We start from the raw sequence: 12942 nt of genomic DNA, 5'->3' as shown, positions 1-12942 counted from the left end.
CCTCACATCGTCACAGTTATTGGATCAACCTAGCGGTGATTACAGCTCAGCTTACCTGTGCCTTCAATTTAATACATCACAGACTGAAATGGTTCATCTCAAACTGTAGCTATGAAGCAAGAACTGTGGCAGCAATGTCTCTTTTTGGAAGTTCTGTTTATTGACCAAAATTCAATGACATAACAATCGGCACACTTTAATATTTTTTCAATTTTTACATTTTTTTTTAAATATAGAAAAGAAAAACATAAAAATGAGATTAGAAAAATTATACTCCTCAGGAGAAATAAGGTGCATGCATGCATGTGTACAATTATTCATATACAAACGTGTGCATGTCCATAAGTACGGCAACAACATCTCTGACAATTCAAGAACTCAACAGACTAATTATTTTATAAGTAACTCAGGGTTAAGGATGTGTTGTTTTTACAGTGCTTTGTTTTTGAACATTTGATGATCACATCAGAAATATTCCAAATTTATAAGTGGCATAAAAATGTCTATATAATGTTCTTTGGTGACAGCTTTAATGAACTGTTGTCCTTCCTTAATAGAAAAGAATAGAATGTACTTTATTAATCCCTGAAGGGAAATTCAGGTGCCTGGCAGATGAAATGATAAAAATCACATAAAACAAGTCATTCAGGTGTCTGTCAGCTCATCTCACATCGGCGAGACAGTCATGAAGCCTAATGGCTGCAGGGGTGAATGATTTTCTGTATGGCCCAGTCTCAATGTCCACCCTCAAGCACCCACTGACTTTGAGGTGCGTTCCCGCTAAGTCCTTAAGGGCTCAGGGCTGTCCCACTATCAAAGTGTGTGAGGGATCTCTCTGACTTTTGGAGCACTTTGTGCCCACTTTCCGTAAGTGAGCATTTTTGTACTCCAGCTCAGGATTATCCAATTTGTTGTTGGTATCCAAACCTTTTATCACAAATATTATATTTCATTGTCTATCAGGTCAAATTAAAATTAATACTTTTAAAATGTTTGTAGAATCAAATGGTGTTATGAAAACTAACCAAAAGACAATTCTTTGTGATGAAATGTGAAAGTAAAGAATGTTTTCAAAGGCAAGATATGATATAAACTGCTGCCTGCAATATACTCCTGACATGTAGGGGGCAGCAGCGTGCCGCGATCAGGGTGACGTGAGACATGAAGAAACTACGACGTCGAAGAAGAAGAAAAATGGCCGCCATCACTCTCCATCTTCAAAACGGCTAATCTTTATTGCGACAACAGAGTTGTTCGACAGAGGAGTTTAAATAAAGAAACGGATCGTTTGAATAATACAAGGTAAACAGTCATTGACCGGAAGCTGCATGTTGTACAGCCGCTCGGGTCTTTGGATCCCGGTTCAATCTGAAGTTACAGATTAATAACGACTTTAAAGACCGAGCGTCGGTAATCCAGCTCGAGGTTACGTTAGCTTAAGAGGCTAAAGCTGACGGTTAGCTCGTGTTAGCGTAAACATGTGTTGTGTATTTGAGCTTTAACATGAGCAAAGAGGGGCAGATGTGTAATTAATGAACACGTTTTAATGCCCACAGGGCAAAGTAACGTAAGCTGTGATATAGGCTGCAATATAAGATCTGAAAAGCTCCTGTGAGCCATTACAGATAGAGGTGTGCTTTCCTCTGTGATGGGTAACCTCTCTCAAAGAGCAAAGCTTGATGCTGTCAGGGTTCTCATGGATCTTTGTCGCCTGTTTATTCATTCATTTACTGTTAAATATATAAACATAACATCATAAACAAGATCAGATCAAATCAGACAAGAGGCAAGTCATGAATGCTGATGTAAACAATAACACTACAGGGACTCTCAACATTGCTGTAGACTGTTATTCTGATCCAAGCTGGTACTTCATCAACAGAATCATATTGGCCCTAAAATAGCTACAGGACTCCTATTTCACTGTTGATGATAAATGGAAACATACAGATATAATTAGATTATAGAAAGCAGCTAGCCTGTAGAAACTGTGCAGGAAACTGTTCAGCTTTATTGACATTAGACCAGTTTGAATGAAGTCCCTGAGCTAGATCTATTGGTGGAGAGAGAGAGAGAGAGAGATAAATAAACACAAAATAATTTATCTGAGGGGCTAGCAATAAAAATCAATGTGCATTTTTTTGACCGAATTATGAAAAAATGTCAGAATTTGTAGGTATAATTGTTATTTATTCTGAGATTTAAAATAAAAAAAGATAAAAAGTAATTCTGAGATTTAAGTCAGCAATCAGAGAACAAAGTCAAAATTCTGACTTTCATCTCAGAAATCTGTAATCCCAGATGTCGGACAGAATTCTGTGGGAAAAGTCGCAATTTTAGAGGACAGGCAAGCAAAAAAAAGAAGAAAAATCAAGGTGAACTTTTTTATTGAGAAAAAAAATCAGAATTCCAACTTTAGAATTAAAAAAAGAATAACAACTGTGGCTCACCCGCCCTTCCAATTTGTTTTAGTTGTCCCTATCCTTTCCCTAGTTGTGCTTGTACAGTTGTTATATAATGTTTCTTAGTCTTTCGCCTCCTGCCCACAACAGAATCACAGCAATGCTGTATCCAGCACAACATCAGTACATTATCATTTAAAGGTGCTATAAGGGACTCTTGGTTGGAGCTGATTTTGCGCCCCCTGTGGACCTAGTGGCACCTCATACATGTTTACTAATTTGTCCTGTACACGTCAAGGCAGTATAGTCTGACAAAATATCTCATCTTGCGTTCTTTTGATAGACAAATATATAACTATAATAATTGCTGGTGAGAAAGCTTTTTCTGTTCAACACTCGTGAAATGCCTCTCGTCCAATCAGAGTGCTTGTTGTATAATGCTCAAGTAGCACAGTCCCACATTACATCAACCAAAGTAAACTCTCAAATAAATCTGGTGTGTGTGTTTCTGTTTCTCTTCTTTTTAAACAGATGTCATCTCTCTGTATTCTGTAAAATGTTAAGACTTTAAAGAAATCAATGTCTGGATTAAGTTTGACATGATGTGTTCTCCACACAGGGGAGAGCAGAGCATCAGGCCCGCTGGACCGCCTGACAACATGATGGAGTTACCAAACTACAGCAGTCAGCTGATGCAGCAGCTGTGGGCTCTGAGGAAGGAGGGACAATTCTGTGACTGCACCATCCTGGTGGGAGACAGCCCCCACCGCGCACACAAGCTGGTGCTGGCCGCCTCCAGCATGCTCTTCAGGTACAGTGAGTGTTATTTCAAAATGAAGCGGTGGAGTGGTACGGGTACTCAGCAGGTCTTGTGTCACTTAAGAGAGTCTGCCTGTCATCCAGCACCATCACAAGTACACATTTTACAATCATTTGAAATGAAACAACTAAAAAAAAAGTGTAACGGTCAGAGTGGACAATCTTTTCAAAGAGTAATCTGAACTGAATTTGCTGAATCATGCTTAAACAAACAGAAACATGCAGCTGTACTGTCAACAGAAGAATCAGCAGCCCCTCCTCTGTTTTTCTGTGACATCTTTGGACTTTTAAGAACACATAGTGAAATCTCAGCTCTGTAAAACATAAGGTGAAGAAACGGATAGATTGCTTCTTATCTGCTGGTCATTTTGGAATCTGTAACTTAACTTCCCTCTCCTCTCTTAGGTCTTTATTGGACGGCTCAGACACCATCTCCATCGACACAGCCATGGTCTCCTCACAGGAGTTCAGCTGTCTGCTGGACATGATTTACACGGGGAAACTCCCGATAGGCAAACACAACGTGAGCCGCATCGTGGCTGCTGCAGACAGCCTGCAGATGTTCGATGTGGCTGTCGGCTTCAAGAATGTCCTCACCAGCCTTGTGAACCAGCAACCTCCAATCCCTTCTGCCCCAACTCCAAGTCTGGCTGTGATTAACAAACTCCAGGGTGTGAATCCTGAAGAGGCAGCTGTAACCAACCAGAGTGATGAGACTTCAGATAATAGGGAGCTGAAGGCAGAGAGAGAAGGTGAGGGTGATGCTGAAGACATAGGAGAGCCACCCTGTAAAAAACCCTCTCTGGAGTTCACCAAGGCCACAGGTCAGTTACAGCTGCATGAATACTCTGAGCTAAAAGTTCATAATACTCAGTCTTTGTACTTAATGCAAGCAAATACTGCAACAGTGACTGATACTATCTGTGTCTGTGTTTTCTCAGAGCTGGAGGAGGAGGAACAATCGTCAGAAAAAGTAACGGAAGAAAACAAACAGATGACAGTAAATGTCTCCAAAGGGACTGTCTCATCTTTTCTGGATCATTCCCCTCAACTTGTTGAGCTCCTCACCAACATGTCGTCAGTGCTGGAGCTGCTGAAGGAGGCTGCACAGAGCAGCCTGGAGGAACAGGACAGACAGGTAAAACAAGTCGCTGTAAAATATGAGCAGAGCAGGTTTTTTCTGGGGCCACCTTTAAAAATGTCCTTTGTTTTCAATGATGACCTGTGGCTGAAATTTTAATTAGTGCTTTCATCACCAATCCTATTGATTATTGTAACTTTCATTTTACCGGTTTGCCTAAAAAGTCTATGAGAAAAATGTTGCTGCCAGAGTTTTAACTAGGAAAAAGAAAACAGATCTCATAACTCCTCTTCTTAAAACTCTGTACTGGCTCCCTGTTTATTTTAGAATTTATTTTAAAGTTATTTTAATTGTTTTTAAAACTCATAACACCCTTGCTCTTCCACACATCACTGATCTTCTGTCATTTTATGTTACCCCCCGATCACTGAGGTCCTTGAATGCTTCTCATTTAAATGTGCCTCATGTTACCCTCACAAAGAGAGAGATATTTCTGTTTTTATGCACCGAAACTCTGAACTCTCTGCCTCTGGAGTTTAAAACAGCAAGCTTTCTGAGTGTTTTTAAGAGTAAATTCAAAACTTAGCTTTTTAAACTTTGAGTAATTTCCTTTTAGCCCCGGACTGCATTAAAACCATTATGACTCATTTTTTAGCATAATTTTTATTTCTTATTTTCTCATTATATCTTATTTTATTTTTATTTTATTTTTCTGGCATTTATCTGATTTTATTTTATTTTATTTTATTTTATTTTATTTTATTTTATTTTATTTTATTTTATTTTATTGATTTTATTTAAATTTTCTTTTTGATATTTATCTGATTTTATTTTATTTTATTGATTTTATTTTATTTTCCTGGTATTTATCTGATTTTATTTTATTTTATTGGTTTTATTTTTCTTGTATTTAACTGATTTTATTTTATTGTATTATTTCATTTTTTAAGTATTTCATATCACTTTCTTCTATCTCTGGCGTTTGTGGATCACTCTATCTGCAGTACATCCTGGTACTTCTCAAAACAAACCTGTCAGACCCCATCATGTGGATTTCTTACTTTAAGACCACCTTGTTCACAAAGAAGAGCCTGGAGAGTTCACCAAACATGGATGTACCAGAAGCATTTTAAGAGTCTTACATTTGTGTATTATGATCTTCTTTTATTGTATTCAAATATCTGTAGTTACATGATATTACATGCTGTGCATGTTCATTAATATGTGTATATAAAAGCCCAATTTAAGGACAAGAGCTGAAAATGAGCAAAAGCTCTGAACACATCAGTTTTACGCTCGGGATTTGATTTACAGTTAACATTTTTATAAGTTTCTACTTACTGAGTAATCAACACTAAGTTGATTAACGGTCTATAACTATTTAATGCAGTCCTGTGTTTTAACGTAAAGTCCTCTTCCTCTCTGTGATTGTGGAAACTAAGGATTCGCCTCTGTTCCTCAGGTTGTGTGTGAGTGCTGTGAAGACGCAGAGCCGAGCTCAGCGCTGGAGAATCTGATGAGCCGAGTGAAGGAGGGACCGCTCAGTGAGAGATCTCTCATCAGGCTGCTTCGCTCTGTGCAGCAGAACGCTTCCTCCTCCTTCCCCACAGAGCTCCTCTCTCTGCTGGAGGAGGCCGAGCAGACCTCAGAGGATGCAGAAGAAAACCAAGGAGGAGGTGAGACCAGATCCATATCACAACTGATTGTAGTTGATCCTGGGGAATTACTCTGGTGTGACAGGTAGAGGTCTCATGTGTCACAGGACTGACCTTTGACCTTTCCTCTCCACTGTACTCTGTCAATAGAGTCTCTGAGTGATAACAGTTCACTCCTTACTCTTACTATCATCAGAATCATATCTCTTCTGTTCCATGAAAGAAAAACCTCTTTAAAGTAACCCCCTCCATGTCGTCTTCATGTGTGTGAGATGAGTCTGGACGGACACTGACTTCTCAGGTCTTTCTCTCGTCTTTCACAGCAGACTCAGAGAAGCAGAACAGCCCAAAGAGCAAAGAGCAGGAGGAAGAGGGAGAGGAGGAAAACAGTAAGGATGAGACTGAAGAGGAAGAGAAAGTCCTGAATACTCAGACAGACTCTTCCTCCCCCTCTCCCTCTCCCTCCAAACCTTATCCCTGCCGCTGGTGTAAGAAAGGATTTGCCTACAAGTGTCGGATGCTGGCCCACGTGAAGCGCTGCCCACAGTCTAGAGAGTGTGAGCAGCAGTGTCCACAGTGCCCCAAGAAGCTGCCCAACCAGCGCGCCCTGCAGCGCCACCGAGCCGAGGCTCACCGCAGCAGCGCGCGGGCGAAGAAGAAAGTGGCCTGTGAGCTCTGTGGACGAACCTTTGCTCATCCTTCAGGTGAGAATCAGACTCTACTGATGTCTTCACACAACACAGATGATACAGGGAAGCTTTAAGGGTGTTTTAACAAGTTGTAGGATCAAACTCACGGTTATAGCTGCAATAAGCAACATAAACACAGACTTGCTACCTCGTATCACTCTCCCAAACCCCCTCAAACAAATGACACCAAACTACAGTCACTGCAAAATGTCTTTCCCCTCATGTTTGACTCAGAGGACGGAAGCACTGAGAGCCGATCGATAAACACCCCAAATGATTTTAAAAAAGGAGCAACAGGTTAATCTTTGTGTTCTAATCTTATCAAACCCCAGAAAGAGTTCAGCACATTTAATAACATCCTGTTAATTATTGCTAAAAAGTAAAAGTAAAATGAAAAGTAGGGAAAAACACAAGCAGTTCTGTTACGTTTCTGACAGTCTCTGTAAAACATGGAGGATATTTTTGTTGTCACAGTCAGTTTATTCGGAGAGCACAAAAGTTAAGTTTTGCGGTCAGTGGCTGACGAGTCACCAGCAGAGAGAAGAAGACATGGAAGACCAATACAGTCTGTTTATCTTATCTGAAAGACACGAACAGCTGAATGACAGAAATCAACTACACTGAAGAAGAAGACACGTGAGCGGTACGAGGTCCAGAGTTTGTCAAAGAAAAAGAAATGACAGAGAATAACAGAGCAGGACACTTCCAACAGGCGTCATTTATTTTATTTTTATTTGTTTTTAATTTCTTTATTTTTATATATACACTACCAGTCAAAAGATGGACACACCTTCTCATTCAATGTTTTTTATTTATTTGAATTATTTTCAACATTGTAGATTAATACTGAAAACATCAAAACTATGAAATAATCTGGTTTTGCCATAATCTGGATTACAACAGAAGTCAAATAGGGCTATCCATTGTGTATTAACCCTACCTCTGAACAACACAACTGATGGTCTCAAACACATTAAGAAAGCAAGTTATTCTACAAATGAACTCTTGACAAGGCTCATGTTAATTAGAAACCATTCCAGGAGACCACTTCATGAAGCAGACTGAGAGAATACCAAGAGTGTGCAAAGCTGTCATGAAGGAAAAAGGGGGCTACTCTACAGAATCTAAAATATAAAACATATTCTGCTTTGTTTAACACTTTTTTGCTCATTAAATAATTCCTTATATGTTCTTTCATAGTTTTGATGTCTTCAGTATTAATCTACAGTGTTTCAAATAATTAAATTAAATACAAACCCTTGAATGAGAAGGTGTTTCCAAACTTTTGACTGGTAGTGTGTATATATATATATATATTTTGGGGGGTCTTTTACACCTTTATTTTATAGAGGAGAGGATAGTGGATAGTGTAGGAAACTGGGGGAATGACATGCGTGAAAGAGGCTGCAGGCTGGATTCGAACGTGGGCCATCTGCTACATGGGTGCGCAACTTAACCTTTAGGCTAAGTCTGCACCCAAAACAGGTTGAATTTATGATCTTGTTCTTTCTGAGAAGAAATCTTACATTCTCTTTTTAATGGTGAGAATATAAAAAATTGTGTGGTAACCTGCATGAGATTAATGCAGTGTCTTTTAAAAGAAGGTTTCAAATCCTGGATGATAGGAATAAACCCAGCACTGTTGAGTGTCCACAGTGGAGTAAAGGTGTGTCATGCTCACTTATGAAGCTGTATTTGACTTACATGCACTGAGCTAGAGAAACTGAATTTAAGCATCTTTTTAGTTAAGTTATGAGAAAAGATCTTGAACTTGCTCTGCAGCTCAGAGGCTCGCTGCAGCTGCCTGCATCATTTAGCATACATGTGTTTCAAGGTTGTTCGTTTCATATCATGCTGAGTTGTATATTTCAAAGGATCACGGTGTGTCATGCTTCTTGTTCCCCCTCCACTCATATCTCAGGACTGATTTACCACAAACGCACGGAGCACTTTGATGAGAAGCCGTTCGCTTGTGAGGACTGCGGCGCGAAGTTCGGAGCCAACTCATCTCTGAAGAACCACATGAGGCTGCACACGGGGGAGAAACCATACCACTGCAAACACTGCGACACCAGCTTCAGTGTGGCCGCTGCGCTTGCATACCACACAAAGAAGAAACACTCCGAGGGTAACGCACGCACGCACACACACACACACACACACACACACACACAAACACACACAGACACACACACAAGGAACACACACCTAAACGCATAATGCCACTTGTAGAACTATAGTATTCAACTAAAAGTCCATAAACAGTCTTTTCTTCTGACTGCACTCTGCCATCCCTTGCTTCTTCATGAAAATCTTGTCATGTTCTGTCTTCTCCCTCTCTTCTCCCCCACATAATCTCTTGTGTTTTTTGTGTTCAGGTAAAATGTACGTGTGTCAGTACTGTAAGGCCACCTTCGCTCAGTCCATTGAGCTGACGCGTCACGTGCGAACTCACACAGGGGATCGACCTTACGTGTGTCGAGAATGTGGCAAAGGCTACAGCCAGGCCAGTGGACTCACCGTTCACCTGCAGACCTTCCACAGTAAGTCCACTAAACTGAAACCTTTTTCTCTTTTTGATGCCGATACTGAACAACAACCAAGACAGAGAAACAAAGACTGAGTGATAAAATGAATCATGGAAATCAGGGTTAACTTACAGAGGAGAGTTTGGACATTTGAACCACCAGACTCAGAGACAGTTTCTTTCCCACAGCCATCAGCACATTCAATAAACCAAAAACCAAACAAGGTTTTTCGCTGCTATTCCACACTGCACACTTTGCTGCACAGACACTTTTTACATATTTATTTATTACACTGTGACACTAAAACTGTTTTTATGGTATGTCCTGTCTTTATTGAATGTGTGTATTTGTTTTTGTCCGTGAGTGTCAATATTCATTTCGTTGTAGCGCTACAATGACAATAAAGGCTTCTGATTCTGATTAGGAGACTCACCTTCAGTATAAAACTTTGTTAATAAAAAAAAGGAACCTTTAACTAAAAACAAAAAACAGCTGAGTTAAAGTTAGCAACAGATCAGTTTGCAGAACCCCCACACATGCTGTGTTTGTTAAAAGAGCATCAGAGAATCACTGATTTATTTTATGTAACTGTTTAATTTAAAGGTTTAGGTTTTTTAATTTCAGAAGTATGGACTCAAAAATGTGTGCAAGACAACTTTAGAAAATATACTCAAGGTTTTACTCCAGGTTTCATCTTCTGCGGTTTCAGGACGACTCCTAAAACTTGCAACATTATCCATTTATTGTTTTGTAAAAATTCTCGTCATGTGTTATTTAATACACAGTTTGTAGTGATCATATTTCATGAATGAAACACATCAGTTGTTTTGAATATCGCCGGGCTGACCCTGGCACCATCGTCTGTTCTCAGATCTGTCGGAGCCTCATGACTGTCAGAAGTGTTGTCTCAGCTTCTCCTCTCTGGACGAGCATCGCCAGCACATCCAAGATTTCCACCCAAAGGAGTACCACAAGTGTCCCACCTGCAGCAAGGTGTTCACCAGCGCCGCCCTGCTGGACAAACACAAGAGCACGCACACCGGATCCAAGCCCTTCAGCTGTGACATCTGCAACAAGTCCTACCAGGTGAGTAAAAAACAGAACACGCCCAACCTGCTGACCCTCATATCTGAGTGTGTCTCATCAACATATCTCTCTCTCTCTGTTTCGATAGCAACTGTCGGGTCTGTGGTACCATAACAGGACCAACCACCCCGATGTGTTTGCCAGCCACACCCGGCAGCTCAAGACCCTGGTGCAGTGTGACCTGTGCTTCAAGTTCTTTCCCAGTACGGCCAGTTTAGCCAAACACCAGGCGGCAGAGCACCAAGGTGAGACCACGCGGCCTCACGCAGGTCACCTGTCTGTGTCACACGGCCTCACACAGGTCACCCGTCTGTGTCACATCACCAAGTTATTTACCTCTGAGACTGAACTTGAGAAATATTTGGCTGAGTCTGTGATCAATCAATTGATTTGAGGGTGAAGCTGAAATGTATGTTTGCTTTTCGATGATGAGGGCGGAGTGTGTAAGGCAGCCTGAAGATTCATGTTTCCATCATTTGCCTCCATGTTTGTGATGTCAATGAATATAATCTCATGAATAAATAACCCAGTTTGTCCTGACAGGCTCTGAGACGTCTGCGCTGCGTTGTCCATTCTGCCCGGCGGTGCTGGGCGGGGAGGAGGAGATGCAGGAGCACATCAGCAGCCAGCATGTCAGCCAGAGCAGTGAGGCGTTCAACTGCCCCCTCTGCTCCCTGATCTGCTCCTCCCAGACGGAGCTGCAGGAGCACCTGCTCTCCTGCCACATGGAGACCCAGGAGGAGCAGGCAGCTGGAGAGGAGCAGGAGGGCTCCATCTCCCACACAGTAAGAAGCTCTCTTGAGTTTAGAAACATAGTAGACACGGGCTTCCTCATACTTTACACCTCAGTTTTTATATTTCTAAATGCTCAAGGTCTGCATAGCTCCCCCAGATATACACCTAACCATCTTATACTTATTTTACATATTTGATTAAGAGATTTGTGAAACCTCTCTGTCCAATCAGGTGATGTCAGCAGATCCAGCAGCAAACGAGGGGACGGAGTCAGTGATCTCTGAGGAGCAAGCCCACCTGGAGGCTGCTCAGCAGGTGTTAGTGGCTCTGGCAGGAGGGAGAGAAGGTGGCTCATCAGCAGAGGTGGTGGAGGTGAACATGTTTGACCTGCTGAACAGCTCAGTCACCTTCATCTGTGGGGACAAACCATCGGGACCAGAGTCTTTAACCTGAACTCTGACCCTGTGAGGAACATGATCTGTTCATCTCTGTTCATCACATAAAAGACTGTGTGCTCAAGCTTTAAATGAAGTTGGTGTAAACGTTTTCTTCCCTGGGTTTTTTTTTAGTTCTAATAAATGTGGTGAGTGTTTTAGTTCAGGTCATGTACAGAAAACCATGTCAACATGTACGCCACACACGTGGCAGAGAAACAGTCTCAGCCAGGTCTGATAAACAAGCATGGTGTGTAGGACACATACTTGCGCTAAACTACATGTTCTATCAACATAATGAAGAAATGTTAGCTGTGATAAATGAAGCAAGCAGTGAATGTTGACTTTGAGCCTGTTGATCTGATTTTTAATGACAACATCTTTGATTTGTTTCATTGTTAAAATGGCAGTCTTGAAATACACCATCACTCAACGTGATGACAGCTTCCCTCAGCGTTAATATAGACGTGTGTGAGTCAGTAATGCATAAGACTTTAAAGTAATTTATTAAACTTTGAGACCAAAAATCTTCCATGAATGAACCAAAGTGCTTCTTTTTGCCAGCCAAGTCATCGTGACATTAGTTTGGTACGTGTGCTGTGTTTCATGAAGTGTGTAAACTTTGTCACCCAGGCAGCAAATATGTCGCCACCACAAGGAAACAATTAAATACCAACAACCTTGCAGATCCCAATAGATGCATTGGCTGGAGCTGCTTGAACAAAAAGCACATATAAAATAGACATACAGGCAACATTAATTATATATAAGAGCTAAAAATATGCAATAAGCTACTGAATGCCGCTCATACGTTGTCTAAGCTGTACTGCAGCCACACACCACTAGCTGGGGCTGCATCACCAGTTAATTGCTACTGTCAAGATGCTTTAATTCTCTACTACCTGGATGTAAACAAGCACAGATGTCTTCTCGTAGTGTGGCATTTTTAGTCAGTGTTTTGATCTAGAAGATAGAGATAAAGTTAAATGTAGGCTGAGTCCGGTTAAACAGACAAATAACCACTCAATCACATCTATGAGGAGGACTGAAGGCTGGTGGTGCTAGCTCTGCTAGTGGTAGCCACACTCAACAAACCACTCTTACATTGTTCACACACAGTCTCTGTGATCCTGTGTTTAGCTGTGTTAAATAAATTGTGCTCAATTTAGACTGTGTTCTGTTTCCTTTCCTTCTTACCTTGTTGGCTGGTCAGATAAACGACAGGAAATTAGTCGCTTCAGATAATCCCAAGACTTTATGAAAGAATAGAAGGTCTTTAAAGAAGTACTTAGCCCGTGGAGTGTTTACAAGCTAGGCCTTGAATCAAACGTGAAATCTGTCCTCGCCAGTCAGAAGTTTTCACACGAGTGAGACATTTGAGGGGAAAGTTTAGAGGCCAACGTCGTAGACCCAGCACAGAACAAATCAACAAATCTCTCTGGAGTGAACGCTCTGCTGTTAATGATGCTTCACTCTGCCTGTGATCAAAAGTAAGAAGTGTTCTGAATGAGAT

The 12942-nt window shown here is 41.1% G+C and overlaps 1 protein-coding gene across 3 annotated transcripts; it reads left to right on the top strand.

Annotated features, from left to right (window-relative positions):
- The first annotated feature begins 1170 nt into the window (after nt 1-1170).
- Nucleotides 1171-12597, top strand: zbtb40 (zinc finger and BTB domain containing 40). Of its 3 annotated transcripts, none has more exons than XM_034693343.1 (12): nt 1171-1302; nt 3022-3213; nt 3627-4045; nt 4163-4359; nt 5765-5978; nt 6284-6661; nt 8568-8774; nt 9025-9189; nt 10046-10260; nt 10349-10505; nt 10804-11045; nt 11227-12597. In XM_034693343.1, the coding sequence occupies exons 2-12, from the start codon at nt 3062-3064 to the stop codon at nt 11446-11448; spliced, it is 2568 nt and encodes an 855-aa protein (XP_034549234.1). In that variant the 5' UTR covers nt 1171-1302; nt 3022-3061; the 3' UTR covers nt 11449-12597. The 3 variants fall into 3 exon arrangements, with proteins under 3 accessions (XP_034549234.1, XP_034549220.1, XP_034549226.1); XM_034693329.1 differs by having other exon boundaries at nt 6281-6661; XM_034693335.1 differs by lacking the exon at nt 1171-1302 and adding an exon at nt 1347-1456 and having other exon boundaries at nt 6281-6661.
- The last annotated feature ends 345 nt before the right edge of the window (nt 12598-12942 follow it).

This window comes from Notolabrus celidotus, chromosome 1 (genome assembly GCF_009762535.1).
Source record: "Notolabrus celidotus isolate fNotCel1 chromosome 1, fNotCel1.pri, whole genome shotgun sequence".
Taxonomy (NCBI): Eukaryota; Metazoa; Chordata; class Actinopteri; order Labriformes; family Labridae; genus Notolabrus; species Notolabrus celidotus.
The sequence above is the reverse complement of the archived record's forward strand: the minus strand, read 5'-3'. Positions and strand labels throughout refer to the sequence as shown.